We start from the raw sequence: 23,996 nt of genomic DNA on the forward strand, positions 1-23,996 counted from the left end.
GGCACAGACTAGAGGATCCTCCTCTTTGCTTCTAAACGAACGTCGCGCGTGATAATCAAGCTACGTGTGCGAGTACCAGTCGAGTGGACACCTGGCCGTGGCCGTATGAATGAAAAACGGTAGCTCGTATCCGGGATTTTACGTTCCAGTAACTCCGTTGACCAGTATTCTGTGGGTTGCTTTTATTGCGGAGCGGAGGATGTGAGTCAGGTGAGAGTTCGGTTCGAGAGCTTGTCCGCGTTGACGAGTTTCTATGGCTCGATTAGAAATATTACTCTGGTGATCGGTTAGTGTGTTGGATTTAGGCTTTTCGTTGTTGTTATAGATATGTGGCTTTTTAATGCTTAAAAGCTGTCGTTAAACGAAATTACAGTTAATTAAATTAATTGTGTCATGGGTGTTGTTTCGTGTAAGATTATTCTTTTTAGTTTAGAAATCAATGATGTTGAGCGAATACAGGTTCTATTACTATTAGATAAAATTGTAAAACGTGAATTAGAATATTAGTATTAGATGAGAAGCAAAAAGATATTGTTTGCAATATTATGATGTACCATCGCGAGACGATCAGATTAAAATGAAATTCGTATGGGGTGAAATTTTATTCCATGACAGTACCTGTTAGGATAGAATAGTTTTCAGATTGTAGGAGAGATCTTTGTTTTATGAGTTAAGTCGCTTAAAAGTCTCGTACGTAGCCATGGAAAGTAATTACTTTTACAAATAAAGTACAAAGAAAGATGACGATTACAGATGTTATTTTTAATATATACCTTGAAATTTAGGATTATCTATGCCATGTTCTTGTGATAAATAAATTTATCAATATAAATCATTGTTTTTTAAGCTGTTATTAATTATGTATCTGAATAAAGAAGACATAATGCAACATATTTCTAAAGAATTAGTAAACCAGGAGAAGTAATAAATAAAGAGAATAATATATACTAACTAATAATATAGTGTAGACAAATAAGTAAAGTTGTAACTAATTACGTAAAAATCATAAATAGACACTACCGTAATTGCTTACGAATTTTATTAAACGTTCCATATTATTACTTTAACAAGCGCTATCTATTATAATTTCAGGATAATAAGAATGAGCCTGAAATAGAACATAAATTAGTGGAAGATATAAGACGAAGGATAGTGGGTTTGAACGAGTTTGATGAAGTGAATGATACTGACCTTCCGTTGGATAATGAGTATGTAGTTTTGGAATGTAGTCTCCTTTAATAGTTAAATGCTGCTAGTTGGACGTCTACGATGCTGATTCTTAGCTTTAATTGCACCTGAAATCCAGTTACATATATATTTATGTATATGACACCGTTTATCTTCATTTTTTATAATTATAAAGTAATTAGAGTGCCTGTTTCCTCCTGAACTAATTGAACTTGAAGCATGAACGTTACTTAATTGACGTGCAGGATGAGACTAAATCCACGTTGCTTTATTTCTGTTTAATCATCATAGTCTCATGCAGATCATCTAGCAACATCATTACACATTCTCAACTACCCCAGAAACTCGATTAACTGTTGCATGTCTTATCGCTGATTTTGTTCTTTGGCTTTTAATATTACTTTCCTACTCGCTTGTCTCATTATTCCAGGTTTATAAGAACTTTCAAAAATTTGTCGAATAATGCTATTATATTTTCTTTTAGACGTTTCTTTTACATTTATGCATTAAAAAATCGTTTAAGAAGAATAGATTACATCTTTAATTCTCTACAGAGATACAAAATTTCTTTCCAGTAACTTTCATGGCACTTTTTCTACATTTAAACTTCTACAAGAAAACCATGTTCATGTTTTTGATTAGTCATAACATGTAATAACAAATTTTTAATATTATCATTGATAGTAAGATTATGATCAATTAATAAACATATATTCTCTTTAAATTAACAACCTAAGAATCCAATGCATTAACTAATGATACGTCTCCAAGTAAATCCACTCAAATACTCCTCTTTTTAACCAGAACTTATTTTAAGCGTACATGTGACGAAACACGAAATAATAATAAATTTTTAGTATTATTGTTAATGATAAATACTCATACGTTAAACGAACAACCATGCAATCCATTACATTATCCATTATAGTCTCATCTTCAAGTTCACTTAAATATTCCTCTTCCTAATCAGAACTTATTTTAAGCATACATGTGACGAAACACAAAGTAGTAATAGATTTTTAACGTTATTCTTAATAATAAACAATCATACCTTAGATATACAACCATGCAATCCATTACATAATCCATTATATTCACATCTCCGAATAAATTTATTTAAATATTCTTCTTCTTAACCAGAATTTATTTCAGGTGTACGTGTGACGAAGCACGAAAAAAATTCCCCGGGAATCGAGGTGCAAGCGTCATCGTCTGTGCAGGCGTCGAAGTCGCCCGCGTGCCATCAAGCATGCCACGCGATCCACGCTCACGTGTCACGTCTCGTGTCGTCATCCGGGATCATCGATCGCCGATCCGCCGAAATAAAACGCGCCAGACACGCACCTCTCGCTCTGAGCCGCGTTTTCCTGGCTCAGCTGATCGAGAACACCTTTTGTCTCTCTTCGCCTCCTCTATTTGGACTAGGTGGTGGCTGACTCCTTCGAGAGTTAGCCAGCCCCACCTGGTCCGTTTTTTCTCTTTCATGCTCCCCTCTTAAACACATTAAGACGCTCAGTCCCCTCTACTCCATGCCTGGAGATCGCTTTCGAAGACCCGTTAACCTACTGTGGCTCTTAGTGTTCGAGCTGCCTTCGAACCTTCCATGTTCGCAGTGCAGGTGCCCGTATCGTGCATCGTTCTTTCACAATAATCGTCCTTGGGTGCTGGTAGCCAGAGCGTGGCGACCTAAGGTACACAAATTCTTAGAAACTTTGACTTTATACCGTTTCCTATTACTTATACTGTGATCCTAATTTCGCTTTGGTTTGAACTGAAAGAAAGGATTTTGTGTGTTTTAAGAAAATCTGTCAGAAAAATTTGAGACGAGAAGTCGCACGTGATTGTTTCATACTTTAAGAAATTTTCCGAAGAGAAACTCGAATATAAGAGATTTTCCAAGAATAGAGACGTTTGATTTGAAAATAAAGAGCGCAGAAGGGTAAAATTCACCGTGATTTGCTCTCTGTTACATTTATACTCGATGGATGCTCAGGGAAAGCCACTGATGCCAAGTGGTCTGCAAGGAGAACCGGAACTGGCCGGTTTCCTGAAGGTCGAAGGGAACTCGAAGATTCGATTAAAAGGATGAAGGGATGGTTCGACGCTTTCCGTATAGACGGAGGACCCACGTTGTATAGCTATAGTAATCGTACGCCTGTCACGGGAGATGTTCCTCTAGTGATTGTGTTTGTTATATTCGGCACCATCTTTACCGCGTTCCTTGTCATATTTCCTGGAATACGAAAGGAGGTCAGTACTTCCTTCTTCCTTTTACCCCTTATTCATCCCAAATTTGAAGTTTAATCCCATTTTAGCCCTAATTTAAAGTTTAATTCTCTAGTTAATGATATAATTATGAGTATAATTTTTAGTTATTTGGTTACTGCTATAATTACAAATTTTTATGGTTGACAGCGTATTAGCACGTTTCTCACGGTGACATTGAGCCTTTTCGTTGGAGCGTCGATCCAAGGTTTGTGTAGTCCACTTTGCTCGCAATTAACTGACTTTTTTCCATTGAACTATATGTATATCTATGTATGCGATTCCTTTTATATGATTACAGTCGCTCAATATGGATCATCCTGGCACACCAGTTCCGCGACCATTGTTAGCACATACAGCGCATTCTCGAGACAGAAAACTGCTGCGGAAATCGGAGGATATATCGGTCTGATGCATATAAACATCACCTACAGGCGTAAGTTGCTATAATAAACCTGCCGCCAGTCGCCTATTGTGCGTCCAAAATCAATTGTCTGCTCGAGGTCACTTTCTCAATTATGAAACAGTATTACAAATGACTTGCTTCAGCTGTTAGAAAATGGGTTCAAACACAATTTGATGCATCTTAAATTAATGCTCTTATATAACGCTATTTAATATTTCAGTTATTCTCTTTTCATTATTTTAATAATTTCCACATAAAGTGCTACCAAGTAGCGAAAATCCAATGGACGACGTGGAGTATAACGAAAGATTCTGGTGGAGGAGTACAGGAGAGATGACGAGTGCCTTTAAGCAAGCATTGAACCAGGGTGCACCGTTTCCTATAGTTTCTCTAGCCGAATACTTCAGCCTTCATCAAGAAGGCTTTTCCTGGGGAAGCAAATATCGACAGGCTGGCTACTACGCGTCGCTAATGCTCTGGTATGCCTCGAGAAAATACCTTTGCCATTGAGTCACTCTTAATTCATTCTTCTGTCCTGACTGTATCTTTCGTTTTTATTTATACGTTGACTAATTGCTTCTTTCTAGGACGTCCTTTACTTCTTGGGCCATGATGAACCTGTTATTAATAATAGTGCCACGGTATGGCGCTTACGGCATGATCTTCACCGGGATATGTATGCTTCTGACCAATTTAATCTACTGGGCACTTTTACCTTGCGAGCCTCTCATTGCACATATCGATGGTTCCATTCTTGCTTTTAATTTGGGATGGAATTATTGGCTTGTATTGTTAGCTGGTTAGTATTTTTGTCTTCAGCTCTAAAGCCTAAAGTCTAAAATCTAAGTTAAGAAGATCTACGGTTTTATATCTAAATGCCTGAAAATGAAATGTTGTTTGAATTGAATGTATGATAGAATACATGATTGATGAAAAAGGAAAAATTGGATCCTCAGGAAGTGAATTCTTCTAGGTATCGGATGTATGTTCACTGGAGTGGTGATTACGGCGATAGAAATGATTTTTCCTCATCAGTTCTCTACGATATTGGAAGTTGATTACGATACGCCGTACGACAGACATGTTATCATAGAAGAGAGTTTCGATACGAGGAACGTCAGGCGAAGATTACCTAAAATCGAGGATTCATTTGGTGATCGTATAATAAGGTTCTATTTTAATTCATGTTTGCTTAATTATATGATATGTTGGATTAATCAGCAGCAGGCTTGAGTATGGCGATTTAGAACTTATTACATAGATCTGGAATTTTTATCCTTTCAGTCAATTGTCTTCCAAGCTACAAAATAGACACGATATCAAGGAAGAGACACAAGGTGTGATAAATCGAGGATATACGTCACACGAGCCTTCAGAATTTCATCATGACTCTAATGAAGACTCATCAAAGAACAACTGGTCTTATCCGTTTCCATCGTCTTCACGTAGACCTATCAATACCTGATTATAAATGCTACATAATCTTTTAGTGTTAACAAATTCCTCAATATGTTTTAACAGAAGTTTTTGTTCATTTAAAACTGTAAGTTTAGCCCTAGAACTCCTATGGAGAAAGGAAGGGAATAAACAGTAACTACAGTGAAATATGCTTTTCTACTTTTTTTGATAAACTTAATTGTTTGACCGCTTAAGGACATAAGCTAAATTAACTCTTTTATTTACTTAATTACCATCGGATGTCTCTTTAAATTAATTAACCAATTACCTAATAATTAATTGAGAAATTAACATAGGTGATAAATTTTCACTGAACCTTTTGACATTTCCAGAAGGAAAATTTTCTTAAATTTAGAATCATTTCGTAATTCAAATTATATTTAATAAAATGAATTAATAGAAGAAGAGATACAGATTTTCGATACAATTTAAATAAAAATTCAATCCTTAAGCGGTTAAGAAGATATTTAATTTAAAGAGATATGTAGGAGTTCCAGGATAATGAGCTTGAAAATCTTCTCACTCAGTTTGATCAGTCCTGTTTATCAATGTCATATCACGCAATAGGGCTGACATTAATAATACTGACTTTATCATAAGTAAATTGAAGAAACAAATATTCTTTCATTCTTTTGTAATCATAAATAAGAAATATAATATTTGTTATATAAATAAGGCATGCGCGTACGCGCATAAATATGTACACTCGATAGAATTGCACGAGATTCACGATAGAGTCCATCGTTTTTCTTCTTCTACTCTTTTCTTGAAATGATATCAACTAGACTAGCCGAAGTTTTCGAAGTGGTGAATGAAGTACGGCAGGCGTCGACCTTTATTCACTTCGTCGCAGGATGACATCACACTCTTTGTCAGAGGACGCGGTCCGCAGCTAAATACTCCTATCTTACTAACCTACGGCAACATTTTAATTAAAACAAACATTTAGATTAGTATATTTAATTTTTTAAATAATATTCATAACGTTTCATTTTAATTCGTGATAATTTATTTAATTTTAAGATTAAATATTCCAATGTGTATCAATTAAGCGAAAGTAATTCTAACACTTACGTAGCTATGCTTTTTCTGAACAAATTTTAGAAACGACGTCATATCGGGTCTACCAAAATGATTTATCGCTTTTAACCCAGTGAATATACTTTTCTTGGATAGCCTTTGGAAATGGTTCTCACAAATATACTGTAACAAAGAAATTTAATTCAATTCGTGTTCATATAATAAAAATGGAATTTCCCAAATTATAACTGTACAATAACCTACCAACATGGTTGTGCGTAAATCGAATTTGTGGAAAAATTGCGTAATAAATATGTGAATTTCTAACACGTCCGTAACATCCTTCCTCTCGACATCTCTTAGTACATCGATGAACCATTCGAAATGTTTATGAGAAGGGCAAATCCAAAGGAAATAAACCTAAATTTAATAAAATATAATAACATAAACATTATTAAATATTTATATTATGCAAAAATATCATTTTTTTTTATCTGAATACGATAAAATTCAGTTATAATTACCTTCTTACAGGCAACTCCAGAGTATCTATTGGTAGAAGTTCCAAACACGAGATCGTTCAACATGGAGGCGTAGGGAGTGACACCAATGCCACCGCCAACCATCACAGCGACCTCGAACTTGTACCAATCTTGATTGCCACCACCGAACGGTCCTTCTATTCTTATTTTCGGGTGCTCGTCTTCCGGGTTATAATTACAGGGATCGAAGTAATTGCGCAATTTCCACGTCCACGGTCCCTGCGCCTTAATGTGACACGAGAGAAAGTTCTCGTGTGGCGCAGAAGTCAAGGTGAACGAATGAAATTCGTTCGACCTAAATGCGGTACAAGAAAGACGAACCCATTGACCGGATAAATATTTCAAATTTGGTGGCCTGTAGAATTTGATTTTAATCACGTCTGAAGGTAGCAGTTCCGTTTCGATGATGTCCAGTGCCATGCATTTGGTACGGAGACTCACCATCTTAAAAATAATAGTGTAATAATTAATAAGGAATTTATTAATTTAAAAAATATAAAATAATAATATAATAATTAATAGCAGTAATTATTATGTATGAAAATTGAAAAATAAATTATCACAAAGCACAGCTAGTTAATAGAAAAATTAAATGATAAAATTATAAATCTGAATAATGGAGTCAATAAAATACAATAGAATAATCACTCAATTTACCTTGTCTAGAGAATAAATAATGGCAGGGCCAACAAAGAAAATCCAAAATCGCGGAGAGCCAGTCAAACGAGCCAAACCGTGTATCAAACACAATGCATATAGAACTACGTATAAGCTATGCGTGGACCAGAAAAATTTATACGCTTTTTGACGAATAGTTGGGTGAGCAAAGACAAAAATGATCGTCATTACAACGAATAGCAAGATCCCAGTTAAACCTGTAAAAATAATTTAGTGTTACTTAAAACATTTATATGATTATTAAGTAATTTGTAGTAAATAAAAATTAAGCTAAATATCTACCTGTTACTGTTCTAAAAAGCCAAAACGATATTGTCAACCGAGCATCGCTTGGGAAACTAAGTTCGCTGGTCAAACATCGAAGATGAGCTAATGGTTGAGTCGAGATATGATAAAAGTTCACCATGTGTCCCACTGTGTGCAAAACGGAGAAAAATAACGCAGTGCACGCAGCAATTTTATGAAATTGTATATGAGAATCAAGAGGAATGTATTGTTGAATAGAAAATTCTTTCAGCTTAGTCAAAAGATTGCGTGACATCGTTAGAAGGAGTAGGCAGTAACAAAAAGACAAGGCTGCTGCAGATCCTCTAGTTATGGCGATTCCGACTCCCATAATATGTCTCAAATCCGTGTGTTCAGCCATAAAGGAATAGTCTAAAATTTAGAACGACTCAATTATTTCCCTAGAAAATATATTCAGTACCTATGCATGTATTTATTATAGTTCCTTTTTTCAGAAAGCTGTTCAATTGCAAAGAAAAGTGTAAGTTAAAAAAAGAACTTATTACATGTTTGGACAGATTTGGTAGTCCTAGGTTTAAAATAACCAAAAAGGAACTTACAAATGAATCTTTCGACGAATAGAGCGATGGTTGTGACATAGAAAACAAATAAATAGAAAATATTTTGGCGATTTTCCTCGAGAAATGTCGAAACAGCGTCCCACTGTTTTTTAGCCCAGGTTTTCGAATCCTCTGGTGGAAGCTGATCTATATGGAAACTTGTCATACGAGCTACATTCGTCGATGTGTCGAGGAAATTCTGCTTCGCGCCTTTGCAATCGAGACCGATCGCAACGAAATCGCCTTTATACTCTTTCATCATCAGCTTGAAATCGTTGTACGTGAGGTAATCCTTTCTCTCGAGTCCGGCATCCTGAAAGAAACCATATTGGAGATGCAATCGATGTTCTGGATACGGATACTTTAACGATAGACATTTTGGAGCTGAAAGTTTACTTGAAACATTCCATCGATTAATTCTGTAACATGATCGTCTGATAGACTAGTTGTGCGTGCAATTTCTACCAAAGATCTGAGCATTTCTGATAACTCTTCTTTGTCAATGACTCCGTTACTGTCTTTGTCACACATGTCAAAGATTATTCTTAATTTGTCCTCGGTTTTCCCGCGTGAAAATAATAAAACAGTGTCCAAAAATTCCTAAAATGGATATATATGTTTTAGTTCCTTGATATATTATTAAAATAGATGAATTCTTAGCTTTTGGTTATTGCTTTTTAACTAATTAATATACTATTTTTAATCTTTAACGCTTAATCTTGAGTACAAGTCTAAGCTAAAACTTTTTAATCTAAATTTTAATTAAATAATTGGTATAATTTAATAACATTATGTTTTTCTTAAACGAAAATGAGAAATTTATCAACCGAAAGCGCTAATTAGTCAAAGAAACCGTAACTTAAAATACATACAAAATATGTCGCACAAATATGTCGTACAAAGGTGCGAAACTTAAAAATTCCACTTCTAAAATTCAACACCTTTTACCTGAAACGAGATACGACCGTCCCTGTCTTTATCGACTATATTAAACATTTTCTTTACGAATACAGCGTCTGCACGCATTCCAAGCGCGCTCGCAAATTCGCTTTTAGAAAGCGACGTCCTCATCACGGTAACGACCTCACCGCTGTCGCTATCTTCGGATCGTCGTCGCCTTTCACCAGGTCGTAAACCGAACGTCAGGGCGTAAGCTTCCCTAAAGAACTGTTAGAAAAGGGAAAAACTAGCCTTACATAGTTTACAAAGCGGGAAGTGATACGTTGAAAGCTTTAAAAGGCGAAATAGGAGTCGATTTGAACTAAGAATACAAAAAAAGTACCTGCTCGAGTTTCTTTTGGCGGCGTTCCTTCGTTTCCGCTTTTGCAAGCATAATGTCCCTGCTTACTTGGGACAGAGTGAAGTGCTTCTTATGGGACGCCAGAAATGCCTCCAATTTCGCAATGAACTTTCTACGCGAGGCCAGCGAATCCAGTTCAAGGACAAGGTCGTAGTCTCGCGGTATCCGCAATAGAACCAACGCCTTACGATGACCATTCTCGTTTTCCTAAATAAATATCAATTAATATGTTGTACAGAAGATTGTGCGAAGAACGCAAAATGTTAAGAACATTTTTAACATTAATTTTTGTTTGCCTAACGAAAAGAAAATGATAAGAAGGAGAATCCCTTGATTCTACGTAATAATAATATATAGAATGCTCTCTATTTCAAGCACGCTAGACCATTGTTAGTAAAATTATTTTTAATGAAACATATTTTATGCATGACTTAGAAAGTGTAGAAAAATAAATAGAATTTACAAATATTTTATTAATAACTACTTGAATATCAACATATTGACTGAAACTCAACATAATAAATTGATTACTCTCGTGATATTTAAGTTTTGTAAAATACTATATTATAGAAAAATGATTAATTCCTGAATAAACGTACTTTCTACTATACAATATTTGAATTCTTCAGTCAACTACATTCTTCTTATATTAATTATTTTAAAAAATTTAGCAATCTAATTCATTAATGAATCACGGTAATGACACCATACTACAGTAAGACATTGCCCTAATCATACTAACAATAACCAGCGTAATTCCATCTTATGAAGCAAGAAACATTTTTAAACGCACGAAAGCGTGGAATTACATGGGTTTCGCATATCAACTCGGCCCGTTGAAATCGGTGAGCCAAACCAGAGAACCAGTCTCTACAAATTTTCATGTGTTTAATTCACCTGTTCCCTTTGTAAAACTCTATACAATATTACACAATTACGAAGTTTCAGCCAAGATTTCTTGATTGGATTCTCCTTCCAAAAGTAAAACGTAAAAGTTTGCTGCAATCACCTGCGATTCTTCTATCGTGACCGTGTTCACGTCGCAGAAATCGAATGTGCGCAGTTTCTCTCCCTTGCGATCGACGATGTGCAGAGCCGCTTCCGGCCCGAATTTCACCTTGACCAGACGACGATGGTTCGCGTGTAACCACTCTCGTACGATCATTTTGTCCACACAGATTTTGCCATCTTTCCTTTTTTGTATCGCTTCTTGGAGAATTTTTAGACGTCTTCTTCGTCGGTTTTGCAGCTTGACCAGACCATAACCGGCGCCAGCGCAAAGAATCGGAACGAAACCGAGAAAAACACAGGCGTATATGTACACCAGCTCACTTCCCTGTAATGGAGTAGATGTACATAGTTTTCAGAGTTTGTACATATAGGGTAACATGAGGAAAACGTGAAGTTCCAGGAAGATAGTTTGTTACGTAATGTTGTATAATAGACCGCCGCTGGAAGAGATATCGCGAGGTTTTGAAATTGGTTAAACTGGTTATCGTTTCAAGAAATGCGATTTGAGATACATATGTAACAGAAGGACTATACGATGTCGATTTGGCATTGTCTCTTCTTTGTAGTACTGCCTACTCATTTGACTTATTTTAATTTAGCTCATTCAACACCGCCTACGCTCTTTAAGTTCTTGTGTTTCAATTACATTTTTGGTTCAAAAAATAAAAGACTCTTTCTTTTTAAAAGACATACTTTTAAAAGCGGATTTTAGAAATGACTTTTGTAACATGAAATTCAAAATGCTTCTATATTTAGGGTGCATACGGTTGTACGTGCAGTTATATCGATTAACACTTTAATTATCTCTTCCACCAATGATAATGAATAATAATTACTTCGAAATAGTCGTAACGTTGTAGTGGAACACAGGGTTCCAGCATTGTCGAGTTGAGTTGGTAAGGCTGAGGACATGGATCTCCTTCTTCCCAGTTGAACACACTTCTTTGAATGGCGTCTGCTGGTATTCCTGTCGCGTTTACTATTACGTCCCACAGAGTTACCCGACGAATATCTGCTATTTCACTTTTTGTGAAGATTCTAAAAAATAAAATATAATATAAATGTTAGCGCACAATATTACTTTTGAAATTTATTTTAGAAATTTTTATATAAGCAACTAATTAATAATTTGGGATCGTTATCTTACTACTATTAATTTTTTCTTTCAATAAATTGTAAATGGAACAAAATTTTATTATATACTTTTTAAACTTCCTGAATTTTAAAAATTTGATGCCACGTATGATGCTACACCTTTAAATTCAATATAATACCTATCAATGCTAGCATCACCACTTACCCATTTTCTTCATTTTCGAACCAAAATCTATCAGAATCTCTCAAGCGAAGAAACTGTTCTTTAATTACAGCTGAAAAGAGTTCTCCAGGGCCGGCACTGGATTCCAACATTCCACCAACGTAAACGTCCACGTTGTTTAGATTATTCGAATGAATTTCTACTAACGTACGCAGTAGCGAAGGGTTTTTATTGAATAATTCCGGATTGATTTCGTTCCAAGTTTTCTTACGAGGTAGCTTGAAATGTGCCCTGGCTGTATTGTAATCTGGAAGCCCGTTGTCCCTTCCTCGCATGATGTTCAAAGCACCTAAATCGCGTCTTGAGAATTCCATAGGTCCGAATAAATTATTTCTAATGTCAGTGCCAAGGAGATTATCCTCTTTCTCTGCTATTTGCGATGTCATGCCCATGAGGAGTTCTTCGATCGTGCTGTTAGTTAAAACTTCCTAAGAATATAGAAACATAACTTTATCTAAGTTAAATGGAATTACATTTAAATTAATTAAAACATAAGAATAAGATATTAAAAACTGGAATATTAGAATTATTAGAAGATATCTAGAATATATTAGGTTATATCAAAAGTTTCTTTCGTTTTATAAGGAAATAATAGATGCACAACATTTTTTGTTTCATATTATTCTGTTGTATTATGTATGATCCGTTTTGTTCTAACTGTAGAACAAGAAATAGAATAAAAAGATACGTAGAACTAACTGTAGAACAAAATAGATCAGACATCATTCAGTAAAATAATGTAAAATAAAAAATGTTGTGGAAAACCTAATATATTTGAAATTATTAGAAATTTAAATTTATCAATTATTGGAAGTTATTGAATATTTACTGGAAATTGAAATTATATTCACAATTAATATATAGAAATATAATCTATATCTAATATAAACTATTTGTTTTTAAACACCACTTGCATTGGAGTCCCACCAAGTGGAGCAAAGTCTAATCGCAGGTTGATCGGTATTAGTTCTTCTATATTCGCAATTTTCATTTCGACGATATAATCCTGGCGGTATCAACGTGTGTCCATATCGAAAAGCTGCGCTCTGGAATATGTGACTGATTCCAGGATGTAAATCTGGCTTGTATCCTGTATACGTTGGAGGATCTTCGTTAAGAAGTATTGGAATATATTCGTATAAGATGATATTCTGCAATTTAAAAAGAAAAAATTAATATCTGTTCGTGACAAATTCTCTATTTAGTCTACAAATTCGAATTGCAGAAAAACAGGATTACTTCCGAATTTTATTATATTCGTAAAAAGTAACAAGTAATGAAGTAAATAAACAGTATAGTATAATATGGTTAAACGATATAAAGACGATACTCGTAGATTTCATAAAGGATTACAGTTGGTAAGTTCGTATTAATTCTTCAAGTAGTATGAAATTAGTACATCGTGTATACCGAGTTACAGTAACGGTGTACAATTACACGACAATGATATAGCATTACTTGTAACGACGACAACGGAGTGACAATTTATGGATAGAAAGTATATGTTACATCTGTATTTTGCTGTAATTAAGTTAGATACTTAATATGTAATCGAATTAATTAATGTGTATATCGAATATGGAGATGCTGATCATCTTTATGAATTTATGTTGAATAGCAATCCGTGTAATTATGAGAAAATTCCATTAGATTGTAGATAATACAACAGATATAAGATGATACGAGTTGCTTTAAGTAAATGAATTCATCGTTATATAAAATAATATTTCTAATTTGTATGTATATTAAAGTTTGAAAAATATGTATCTTATTTTTCAATAATAATCTATAATAAAACGATAGGTCAGTCGACAGTTTGCGATTTATATCAAAGTTATCCAACTAGATAAATCTATAATAAATAGGTGGCCACACGTGCGCGTATTTAATAATTATTTAAATACAATAAACAAACCTGAAGCGTTCCTATAACAACACGTCTCGCCTTCTGAAAAATATCTTCGTCAGACATATTTGGATTCTCCAGTTGTATTCGTGCAGCAATCACATTATGCCACCGATAAAACAATATTCCAAGAGCCAGTAACGGAGGATGCTGATTCGTTCGTGGATCTCCGAGAACTGAATACGATTTGTCAGGATGAAACAAATTTTTGAAATCATCACGTACAATGATAAAAGATATTGAACTCACGATAAAGACGTTCCGGACTGAGCATTCTCATAACGTGTGGAACAGCATGATTAAAAAGTGGAGCACGCATTGTATTCCTCACAGGAAATTTCCTGGTAGACTCCATAAGGAGGCTGCCGTTTTTGAAAGACCTCATGGTGTTCGCCCATGCTTCGCTGCTCGAATAAATGAAGCTACCGTCGATCCAACTCGTCACTTTGTTTATCTGCAACCTCACGTATTCAGAGCTACTTTTCACGATTTATTTCCCAATATCTGAATAATCTTTGGTAATAGAAATCCGTTCTATATTTCAAGCTCCGAAAGTTTTATGTTACGCAAATGTTTATTTTCGACATATTTTATATATGGGAATTATATATTTTATATTTGAAAATTAGATATTTTATAAAATTTTACCAATTTTTTAATATTTCTAAACCCTGAAAATCATATGTTGGAAGATTACATATTTCCGTTAAACTTTATATTCGGAAATGATATATTTTACGAAAATTTTATATTTAAATATTATTAAATTATAAATAATGCCATTTTTCGGTACGTTTATATACGCTTTTTCGTGACAAAATCCATTAATTTAAGTTTAATCGTCGAAAAAATAGCATTAGTTATATAATTATCTAATATATACGTATATGAATTGACGCGTAAAAAGTAATGAAATAAACGAGAAATTATGGTAGGTATACAAGTTTTCTGTGTCTCGTACGTGACACGGTTTCTCGTGAAAAATGTTCAATACGCTTTACCCGGTGGCGCAATAATAAGATACGCTGAAAAGAAGCGCAAGAAACAACTTGCGGAGCTCTTAATGACCACTACTTTCTCTATCATTATGAATAAAGTTTATATCCATCAAATTTAATATTTCTTTTTTACTTTTATTAAAACGATCGAACTTTCTCAAATATAAATTTAAATTTTCGAATACAATTCAACTTCCGAAACTCGAGTCTAAATTAAATTCAGATCCTACTACGTTCAAATTAAATTCAAATACAATTTAAGTCAAATTCAAATTAGATCCAGACGTTCCACCTAAATTGAAATTCGAAACTATTTCTATATTACCAGTCGAAAATCCCTCAAAATACACAACGTATTCTTATGTTTGGTAATTATCATATACAGTTAAATATCATTACATTTATTCTATATTATACTATACGTTCCCAAGAATACCACAAGGCAACCTCGCCTTCCAATGTTCAACCAAAGTTCAACGACGCAAATCATTCACATATTCCCATCTATCAATATATAAATCAGGTGAAAGATAAAATCGGGTAAAGCAAGAAATTACCTGTTCACGTGGACTATTAGGGCTGTGTCCGGTTTGCCGATCATAATCCGCCCGACGGAAGGGAATGTACTTGTTACCTTGGCACTCCTTGTCGAAAACCGGATCGCATTTGTCCACGTCGATTCGATGGTACTCTATGGGGCAGCCACTTTCGCTGGCCATGATTATCTCCGACGTGACCAGTTGCCCTGAAATGGTTCCATACGCAGGTTCGATGAAGAGCGATCGAGGTTCTACTTCTCAAGGAAGCGGTTGCAACGCGCAACCGGTTCTCGAAGGATCACTTTTTCCCCTTTGGTCGCTTCCGTTGTCGAGTTTCGCCGCAAATACCAATCGACACGGATGGAATTCAGGGGAGTGTTCCAGTTTTTGCATTTCACCTCTTTCAAGAATCCACAGCACTTTCCTTTGCTCTGGTTCCACGACGTTTGTTAATTCCGGCTTAAGCAACGGTTTTTGGGACAAAATTGAGAACGTGAGACCGAACACGTTCGCTTCAAATTATTGGCCAATTGACTGCTTCGGATTTGGAATTTTTAAGTTTAATCTAATTAGAATTCCGACTTTGCTTCATTCGAATTAAATCAATTGAATTCAGATCGAATTATTGGGGAACCTAAAGCATTTTGTAATTCTGGTTTTCTATTGAAAATAACGAACCAGAAGACACCGGACGAAAAGAGAAATCGAGTCGCTTGGATACCAGCTCGTTACAGGAAATAGAAGACAGCAACATATGTACGATGATTCGTAATAGAAGATATTTCCAAAAGCTGTGACACGACGATGGAAACAGAGCAACAAACTTCGTACATACAGCGAGACGAACAAAAGAATTAAGGATATAACAGCGATAGGGCCATTAAATGTACCATTGTCGATAGAAAGAATTATCGTATAGGTAAGATTAGCTGGCAAACTAGGTTGGACAACGACGATAAGACAAGGAATGAAATATAAAATAGAAGAGAACCTACCGTGTTAACTGTATAACACCAGAAGTAGAAAATCGAAAACACATACTAAACGAGTACACAATAAGATATATAGAAATCAGACTAATTACGCTAAGAAATAAGGGACGGAGAGAAATATAATAATACTAATTCTGGTTTTCTTCGCTTAAATTCGCTTACCTTTGAATTCTAATTTTCTTAATTTAATTTAATTATAATGCTGAATTTCCTAATTCGATTTGCTTCAATTCATTTTTCTTCGAACTTTTGAGGAATCGTTTCTCTTAACATTAAGCGTGTTTGTTGTAACGAAATTTGATTTAATGAAACACACATTGGATCGTCTGGAAATTTTCCTGGATGTTTCTTTTGAGTGCTGATTTTCTTAATTTAATTCAATTGGCTATCCAAGGTTCATCTCTGCAATATATACTACGTTCGTTGCGTACTAATTTAGTATTCTATATACACTTTACTTAATTTCCTTTATCGTTAGACATATCCTTTATTATTTTCCTTCATCTGTAACTGATAATTCTACACGGGTAACTAATTTAGAAAAATTACTTTCGCTACGGTTTCATAAATGTACATAAACATAATAAGATACTGAAATATAGAAAAATTTGTTATTTTTGCTACTTCTACGTATTTGAGCTTTAGGTTATTATGTAAATATATTGAAGGATAATTCCATGTAAGTACATATGCCGATAAATTATAATGCGGCAAGTTTCTAAGAAAAACGTCTGGTACTTGTATGCCATTATTAATCTGTCTGTTCATTAATAGTTCCATACTGAATTGATACTTAATTGATAAGAGAAACAATGAACATAATAACGACATGATGCATGCGCATATCGCTATATAATTTTTCACAGAGAAATCTAAGTGAAATGGAAATTTAAATGCACGTGTGCTTGATGAATTTCAGAAATTCATATCATCGAAAGTCTTTTACGAATACATTTTTATATTTTTTACAGTATCATTAAACATTCAACAAAACCTTTTCACACATATTGCAAAAGCCCTACTAAAATTTGACTCAAATTTAATAAAATTACTATTTTTATTGGTATACTACGAACGTGTATACATTTCAGACAAAAATTAAACTTGAAAAAATGTATAGGATGCACGTAATATACAAAACTGTACGAAATATCCAAAATATGGTGTCTATAACATTATTTGCATGGAACAGGAGAAACAAATTTTTATTTAAGCTCCATTTCTCCAAAACATCTGTAATTTCTAATTTGATTTAATGAAAATAATTGCCAGTTTTATTTATTAGTTGTAACAATCCTTAAAACTAAATTAAATACGAATCAATTATTCAATACCTATTTTCAATAATTCCCGGTTCAACGTGAACCACACTTCATTATACGTTACACAGAATATTTTACCGTGAAAAGTGGATCAAAAAGTTCTCTGCACCTCGTGATACTCGTTTCTATTCCGACACCCGGACACCTTACTGTTTGCGCAACAACGTGCACAGATATTCGAATGCGTGCACCGTCAGCCATGGTAATTCTACATGCTATTCTATCATTACCTGATTCATTCGAAATATCTCCGAGTGACAATTTTCTTGTATGACGACATTATTATTAAATCGTGTTGATCTTTCCGATACTTGGAATTAAAGAGAAATAATTCAAAATTTCTTTAGAAATTGTTGGGATTTCTCTTCGAAAGAGATAAACGAAAGATACTTTACATTTTGTTCTTTATTGAAATACTAGCAATTTGATCATTTTCGTGAGATCGAAGAGAAATAAATTTACAATTTCTATAAAGACCTTTGAAATTTTTTTTCACGATAGGTAAACGAAAAAAGATACTTTAAATGCCGTAATTTTGGTTCTTTGTTAGAATGCTAATAATGTAATAATTTTCTCGTAAATTTGTCTACGTTTATCCTGATTGAGTCATCGATGCTAATGCAGTAAATGTAAAACGATCTTATTGGATTGTTTAGTCTACAGACTTCGCTGCTATGATGAAATTCTTGTTAATTTCTTTGATTAGGCAAAGAAGATCGAGGAATAGATAGCGTGAAATAATAAATAAACCGTTTCCTTTTATCGAATCTATTATAGAATTATTTTCTGGTGAATGAATATTTTTTTGCGTTTTTTTTTTTTTTTTTTTGGACGTTAATTATAATTTAGCTTTTACGTTTATCTGTACTTATTTCGCCTCAATCGATGAACAATGATTAATACACTTCGTGAAATTAAATGACAATTAATATGCACTGTTTAAAATGATCAAAAACATTGACATGTTCTTACCGAAGAAGGCAAATAATGCTGTCCTATTTTTGACGGATGGCAGACCATCGTCACCTTGCATGAAAAGCTGACTGAGCTTCCTCGGAGATGGCCTATCCTGGCCAGCCAACATGTAAACCCCATCGGAATATGCTGCTGGCATCTTTCGTATCAGCCTGCTGTCTACGGATGTACAAAGCGTGTTAAGAGCGACATGATCTGATAATCAATTCCTTTCTTTTTCTAATTATTTATTACAAAGCATCGTCGTTCAGCACTTTCGCTAAATCTTTTCTCTTTTGGAATAATATTTCCCCTGTTATCTGGGATTATTTAAAAAGTCTTCGATATCGATGGATCATAGTTATAGCCATGGACAATTGCATCATTTAATTTGTATTTTCACTCAATATTTCACAGGCAAAGTGTTATTAATGGCATCTTTTACATAAAACACAGAACAATGATTAAAGTGAAATACTTAAAAATTGAAAGACTAAATGCCATTTTTATAGTAACTTTTGATTACGAATTGAATTCATTACAACGTTGCCCGAGGAAATTATCTTTCCTAAAGCTCATAATTTCTCAGCTCAACTTACAATACGATGCGTATTTTTCTTCCTCTGAGCTTCCTCAACTCTCTATTAGGTAAATAGCTTAATCCAAACTAGTATAACTTATTTACGATCTAAAGATAACTATTGAAAGTTAAATAAGCGTATACCTTATATTTTAATTATTTTAATGTTGTGAAAGAACTGTAGAACCGAATCAAACATCGATCCGTCATTCTTTTAGCACTCTATTAGCACAAACGATGAACCCCGTACGACATTATACGTTTGACTAAATTATTAGCGTTCTGTAAGGAAGTACATAGATAGTTAACACGCAGGAAAGAACACTTTATAAGATATGGTGTCATTTAAACAAGGCAGAAAATTAGCGTAAAAAACGTAACAAACATTTAAAGCGTAAAATGAAAGATTCTGTTGGTATAAAAAAACAAATGTCGCTGACAGGATTCATTCGTAACTTAATTATTCCTTTTTCTAGACAGATAAAAAGAGAATGATCTCGTAGATTTTAGTCTTTTTAATGGATATGTATTATTTTCAAAGTATCGTTAGTAGCAATGTCGTTCGTGTTGAATAGAATACATCAATGTTAGTATAATAATCGAGGGGCGGCGATTTTCATGTTTAAAGAACCATAACATTTCTGTCGGCAGAGCTGATTACGTCTTTCACGGTGCTAAAGTTTTTGCTGGCCATTTTATACCAGCCTATATTGAAACAAAATAGCGACTTTTTTCGCCTTTCACTCTACGCGCCATTGGCTTTGCACGCCATTGCAATTCGAGCCGCATCACAATGTCAACAAAAAATATTTGCAACTACAATTCTCTTCTTTCTCTGTTTAAATTATAACAATTTCCATGTTGTAATGCAAATTTAATAATCGTACAAATGTAACAACGTACAGGTAAATATTAACGAAAAGCTAGGGAAAATTACTGAAAATTTGTTCCATCTCACTGTCCCCGATTTCTTTCGAATATTAAATTGTATCATTTAATTATAACAAAACAATATATAATCATAAAGCAGTTTCTTTATATTCCAAACCTCCTATCTTCCTCGCAGTTTACCAATATTTCTCAATATTCCATTATCAATATTTTATCAATATCTTCTTAAAAGTATTCTTACAATATTCTTCTAAAAGACAATTTTTCCCTAATTTGAGCCTGTCCTACTGCATAATAACGATCTGATCCTATTCTACTGTGAATGCAACTTGTTTACAGGGAAACAGATTTAAACAGAGTAACAAGACAACGAAGCAATAGTATTTGAACTACTTGCCGATCGATCCCCAATCAGGATGAGCCAGATTGTTGTACCATCCATCGTACCTTTGTTTATCCGCATAGCTATGCGCAACTCCTGTAAGAAACAACAAGAAAACATTTTCTAAGATCATAATGAACAAGAAAGCGTCGAATTGCATCGAGAAATGCAGTCTTCTTTCGACGAAATGAAAGTTTTCTAATGTTAAAAGTAAGTGTCACGAGAGGGTCCAAGAACAGACATCAATAAAGTGGAAATCTTTAACTACTCGTAGATGGATCGGATCATGTACGATGAATTCAAAGGCATGCATTGCGTTATACATCTATGGATCGTTTCTTGGAATTATGAATATACTTTTTCAAAACTAAATGAAACAGATTTCGAGCGAGTTCTGTTTCGATTACTTTTTTAATACTTCGGGGCATGATCATTCAGTTCATTTATTGAAATCGTGAACTTTTTTTAGGAAAGATTCAGAATCTTTCAAGCGAGATCTGCTTCGATTATTTTTGTGATCGTTCAGTTCATTTTTTGGAATCATGAACTTATTTAGAAATATTGAAAATTCTTTGGAGGCGTTCGATCGTCTTTGCCTGTTATTGTTTATAAAGTTCCTAATTTAGAATCGTTTTTGAAATCTTTTAGGAAAGAAACAAAATTTTTCAAACAAGATCTGGCTCCCTCGACCATTTTTAGGATTGCTCGTGGAGTGGTTCGATTAGGTGTATCACGGATAAAAGATAATCGATCAGTCAGTCAACTATACACGTAAATTATTCGTTAGAGATTAGGAGGAGATTTAATTTATGATCAACCAAGTTGTACATTTATCGAGAAACGAATGTAGAATTAATTTTAAAGCTCTTTCATAGAGGGAATAAGCCAATTAAATTGTAATGACCTTAAGAAACAAAAAAGAGTAGAATTAACAAGGTGAAGTAAGACTCAGATCTAATTTGGTTGAGGCTTCTGTTACACAGTACTCAAATTAACTAAATTAACGTGATTTGATTACTAAATTATTAAAATCACAAGGGAGGCACTTGTTTACAAAACTATATACAATTTGCATTTTTCTTTGAAAACCATCAATTCTTTAAGCCTTAAAAATTATTCGGTCATGTGATACTTTATCCAAAGTCATACATAAATTCCATTCTCAAAGTTACCATAATCATCCATAACCATTTATGTACCTCATTAAACCCACTATTTATATCATTTTCAGACAATCTTAATTATGAATCAGTTTCAGCAATCAATTCAAAACTCTCAGCTACCTCTATGGATCAATATTTATACCTTACTTTAAAACAAACTCATTCCTGATATCGGAGATCAAGAAACACTCCACTGGTTCTCGCAACTATAAAATAGCAAAATGAAATCTCCTCGATTGGAACATCATTGCTCCACATTTTCACTTTCGGTACACTTTCGTCGCTCCAAGTTCGCTCGAGCGGATAAAGGAATCGCGCGCGTGCAGCGATCTAGCATCATAAGGTAAGAGTCGTACCGGTTCCAGCAGGCAGGATGATCAAAAGCAGCCAGACTAGCAGGTCGATCCATGTCGAATCTGGTGGTCGTCGTCGTGTCATCGTCAGCGTAACAACACGCACCCGTGCATTTCTTTCAACGATTGATCACCACTTTGTTTCTCTCTTGGCGCACAAAAACTGCCGCACTACTCGATGCTTTCTGTTCAGAGTCGACTGCGGGAATGCATGCTTCGTATGAAATATCCTCCGGCTCTGTATAACGAACCGCTTGTGTACTTACTATCTATTCAAAGGAGGAATGGCTACAAGGAAGGCGTGCAAGGTGACACACACTTCGGTACGCGACAAGCTGACTCGAACGTTATCCAATTTTTGGCCATATACTGTACAAAAAAAGAAAGAGATATCAAAACAACGGAGATCAACGAAAAGACACTTTCTGTATGAAGGATGGAGGCACAGTGAGGTCGTAGCCGGGCCACCACGGAGAATAGAGACAACACGTGCGACACACGGGCGAAAGAAAAAGAATCGAGGTCCGTTCTCTGGCTCTCAGGGTATGCCTCGTGTCTGGCGGCTTCGAAGCAGGATTCCCCCCACCCTCGAGGACGTTGGTGAGCGAGGGTATACCTCATACTCGAGTGGTTTGGGCCAAGAGCGCTCAGCCTGTGTTCGCTGTATGTCGTGTTGCCGTTCTTGGATACGCGGTGAAAGTCGCCGGCCTATTTGTTTCGTTACCGCGAACGCGCCTCTGTCTTTCTTTCTCTTTCCTTCTCCGTATACATTGTGCATATCTTTCTTTCCCTCTTTCTCTCTCTCCTTCGTTCACCAACACGTTCTGTCTTATTGCTCTCCTCACTGCTCCTCCACGCTCGCTTCGCGTCTCTTTCGTCCTCGTCGTCTCCACGCCTCTCGTCACCGTTCGTTCACCGTATACAACATCGGGACGTATAACGAAGACGACGTCACCGCAGGCACAGGCCTAGTTTTCGAGTCCGCGGCACCGATTACCCAAGGCGAAACCTCTCTCGGTTCTCCGACCTGAAGTTTCAAGGTCGATGACGGGACGTCTCAGGCTACGGACACCGGCAGAGAACATCCTGGCAGCCGGTGATGGCAACGTTTAGCAGGAATTCGTTCGCGTTCCGCGTTCTGTTCCTCTGATTCCGGACGCTGAAAATTGAGAACGGGTAGAGGGCATCATGCGTGACCTTGACACGAGGATATTGCTCGATTATGAAGTAAGTGGTTTGACGTAGTGGTATCTCTATGATACAGACATAATATAGTAGTTCCAGTGTTAAGTAGTTTAAAGTATTTTGCAATTAGACTTCTATAATACACAGTATAGTATAGTAGTTTGGTATTCGTAGATATATACTGTATTACAAGATCTGAAGTGTCTTGAAATATATAGTACTTCTATAGTATATAGTGTAATATAGTAGTTCTGGTATTAATATATAAAGTACTAACGTGTTGGAAGTGTTTTTAAATATTATGTAGTAGATTAAAGTGTCGGGTACCTTTAGAATTTCATTCTTTATGGATGTTTTGGAACTCTTGTATATTGGGTTGGCAATTAAATGATTGCGGATTTGTCAATACCATCTAATGACAAAATCCCCAATCACTTAGTTGCCAACCCAATAATATGTGTTAATAATCAATCAACAGAGTGAATTGAAGATAATTCATATCCATGTAATCCACGATCTTTTAGAAATTATTTAAATTGTCTATGTAAAATATGAAAAGTATGATATTTTTTGCATAAAAATATGAATCTCTGATCAGACAAATTTTTGATTCTCTTTCTCAAAAGCAAAAATTAAAGAAATTTATTTTAGAATTAATTATAAAGACGTACCTCTCATACATATTATTATTTATTATACT

General features: G+C 34.8%; 2 protein-coding genes across 4 annotated transcripts; one reads left to right on the plus strand and one right to left on the minus strand.

Annotated features, from left to right (window-relative positions):
* The first annotated feature begins 73 nt into the window (after positions 1 to 73).
* mol (dual oxidase maturation factor 1 mol) lies at positions 74 to 5,464 on the plus strand. The gene is made up of 10 exons (XM_033329011.2): positions 74 to 210; positions 1,093 to 1,208; positions 2,341 to 2,879; positions 3,182 to 3,438; positions 3,604 to 3,661; positions 3,755 to 3,889; positions 4,119 to 4,338; positions 4,447 to 4,658; positions 4,833 to 5,028; positions 5,144 to 5,464. Exons 4-10 carry the CDS (start codon positions 3,274 to 3,276, stop codon positions 5,322 to 5,324), a joined length of 1,167 nt encoding a protein of 388 aa, XP_033184902.1. The 5' UTR covers positions 74 to 210; positions 1,093 to 1,208; positions 2,341 to 2,879; positions 3,182 to 3,273; the 3' UTR covers positions 5,325 to 5,464.
* Positions 5,465 to 5,934: 470 nt separating this feature from the next.
* Positions 5,935 to 22,515, minus strand: Duox (dual oxidase). Of its 3 annotated transcripts, XM_033328984.2 has the most exons (21): positions 22,378 to 22,515; positions 22,115 to 22,310; positions 20,611 to 20,691; positions 18,761 to 18,922; positions 15,493 to 15,680; positions 14,187 to 14,391; positions 13,947 to 14,113; positions 12,946 to 13,182; positions 12,014 to 12,459; positions 11,550 to 11,751; positions 10,712 to 11,038; positions 9,685 to 9,909; positions 9,351 to 9,569; positions 8,799 to 9,002; positions 8,403 to 8,715; positions 7,840 to 8,214; positions 7,537 to 7,754; positions 6,862 to 7,323; positions 6,602 to 6,757; positions 6,392 to 6,520; positions 5,935 to 6,232 (listed from the first exon to the last, which is right to left on the minus strand). In XM_033328984.2, the coding sequence occupies exons 2-21, from the start codon at positions 22,194 to 22,196 to the stop codon at positions 6,104 to 6,106; spliced, it is 4,527 nt and encodes a 1,508-aa protein (XP_033184875.2). In that variant the 5' UTR covers positions 22,197 to 22,310; positions 22,378 to 22,515; the 3' UTR covers positions 5,935 to 6,103. The 3 variants fall into 3 exon arrangements, with proteins under 3 accessions (XP_033184875.2, XP_033184877.2, XP_033184879.2); XM_033328986.2 differs by lacking the exons at positions 22,115 to 22,310; positions 22,378 to 22,515 and having other exon boundaries at positions 18,761 to 18,918; XM_033328988.2 differs by lacking the exons at positions 18,761 to 18,922; positions 20,611 to 20,691; positions 22,115 to 22,310; positions 22,378 to 22,515 and having other exon boundaries at positions 14,187 to 14,398; positions 15,493 to 15,667.
* Positions 22,516 to 23,996: the final 1,481 nt, after the last annotated feature.

The sequence above is a fragment of the Bombus vancouverensis genome, chromosome 3 (genome assembly GCF_051014615.1).
Source record: "Bombus vancouverensis nearcticus chromosome 3, iyBomVanc1_principal, whole genome shotgun sequence".
Lineage (NCBI taxonomy): Eukaryota > Metazoa > Arthropoda > Insecta > Hymenoptera > Apidae > Bombus > Bombus vancouverensis.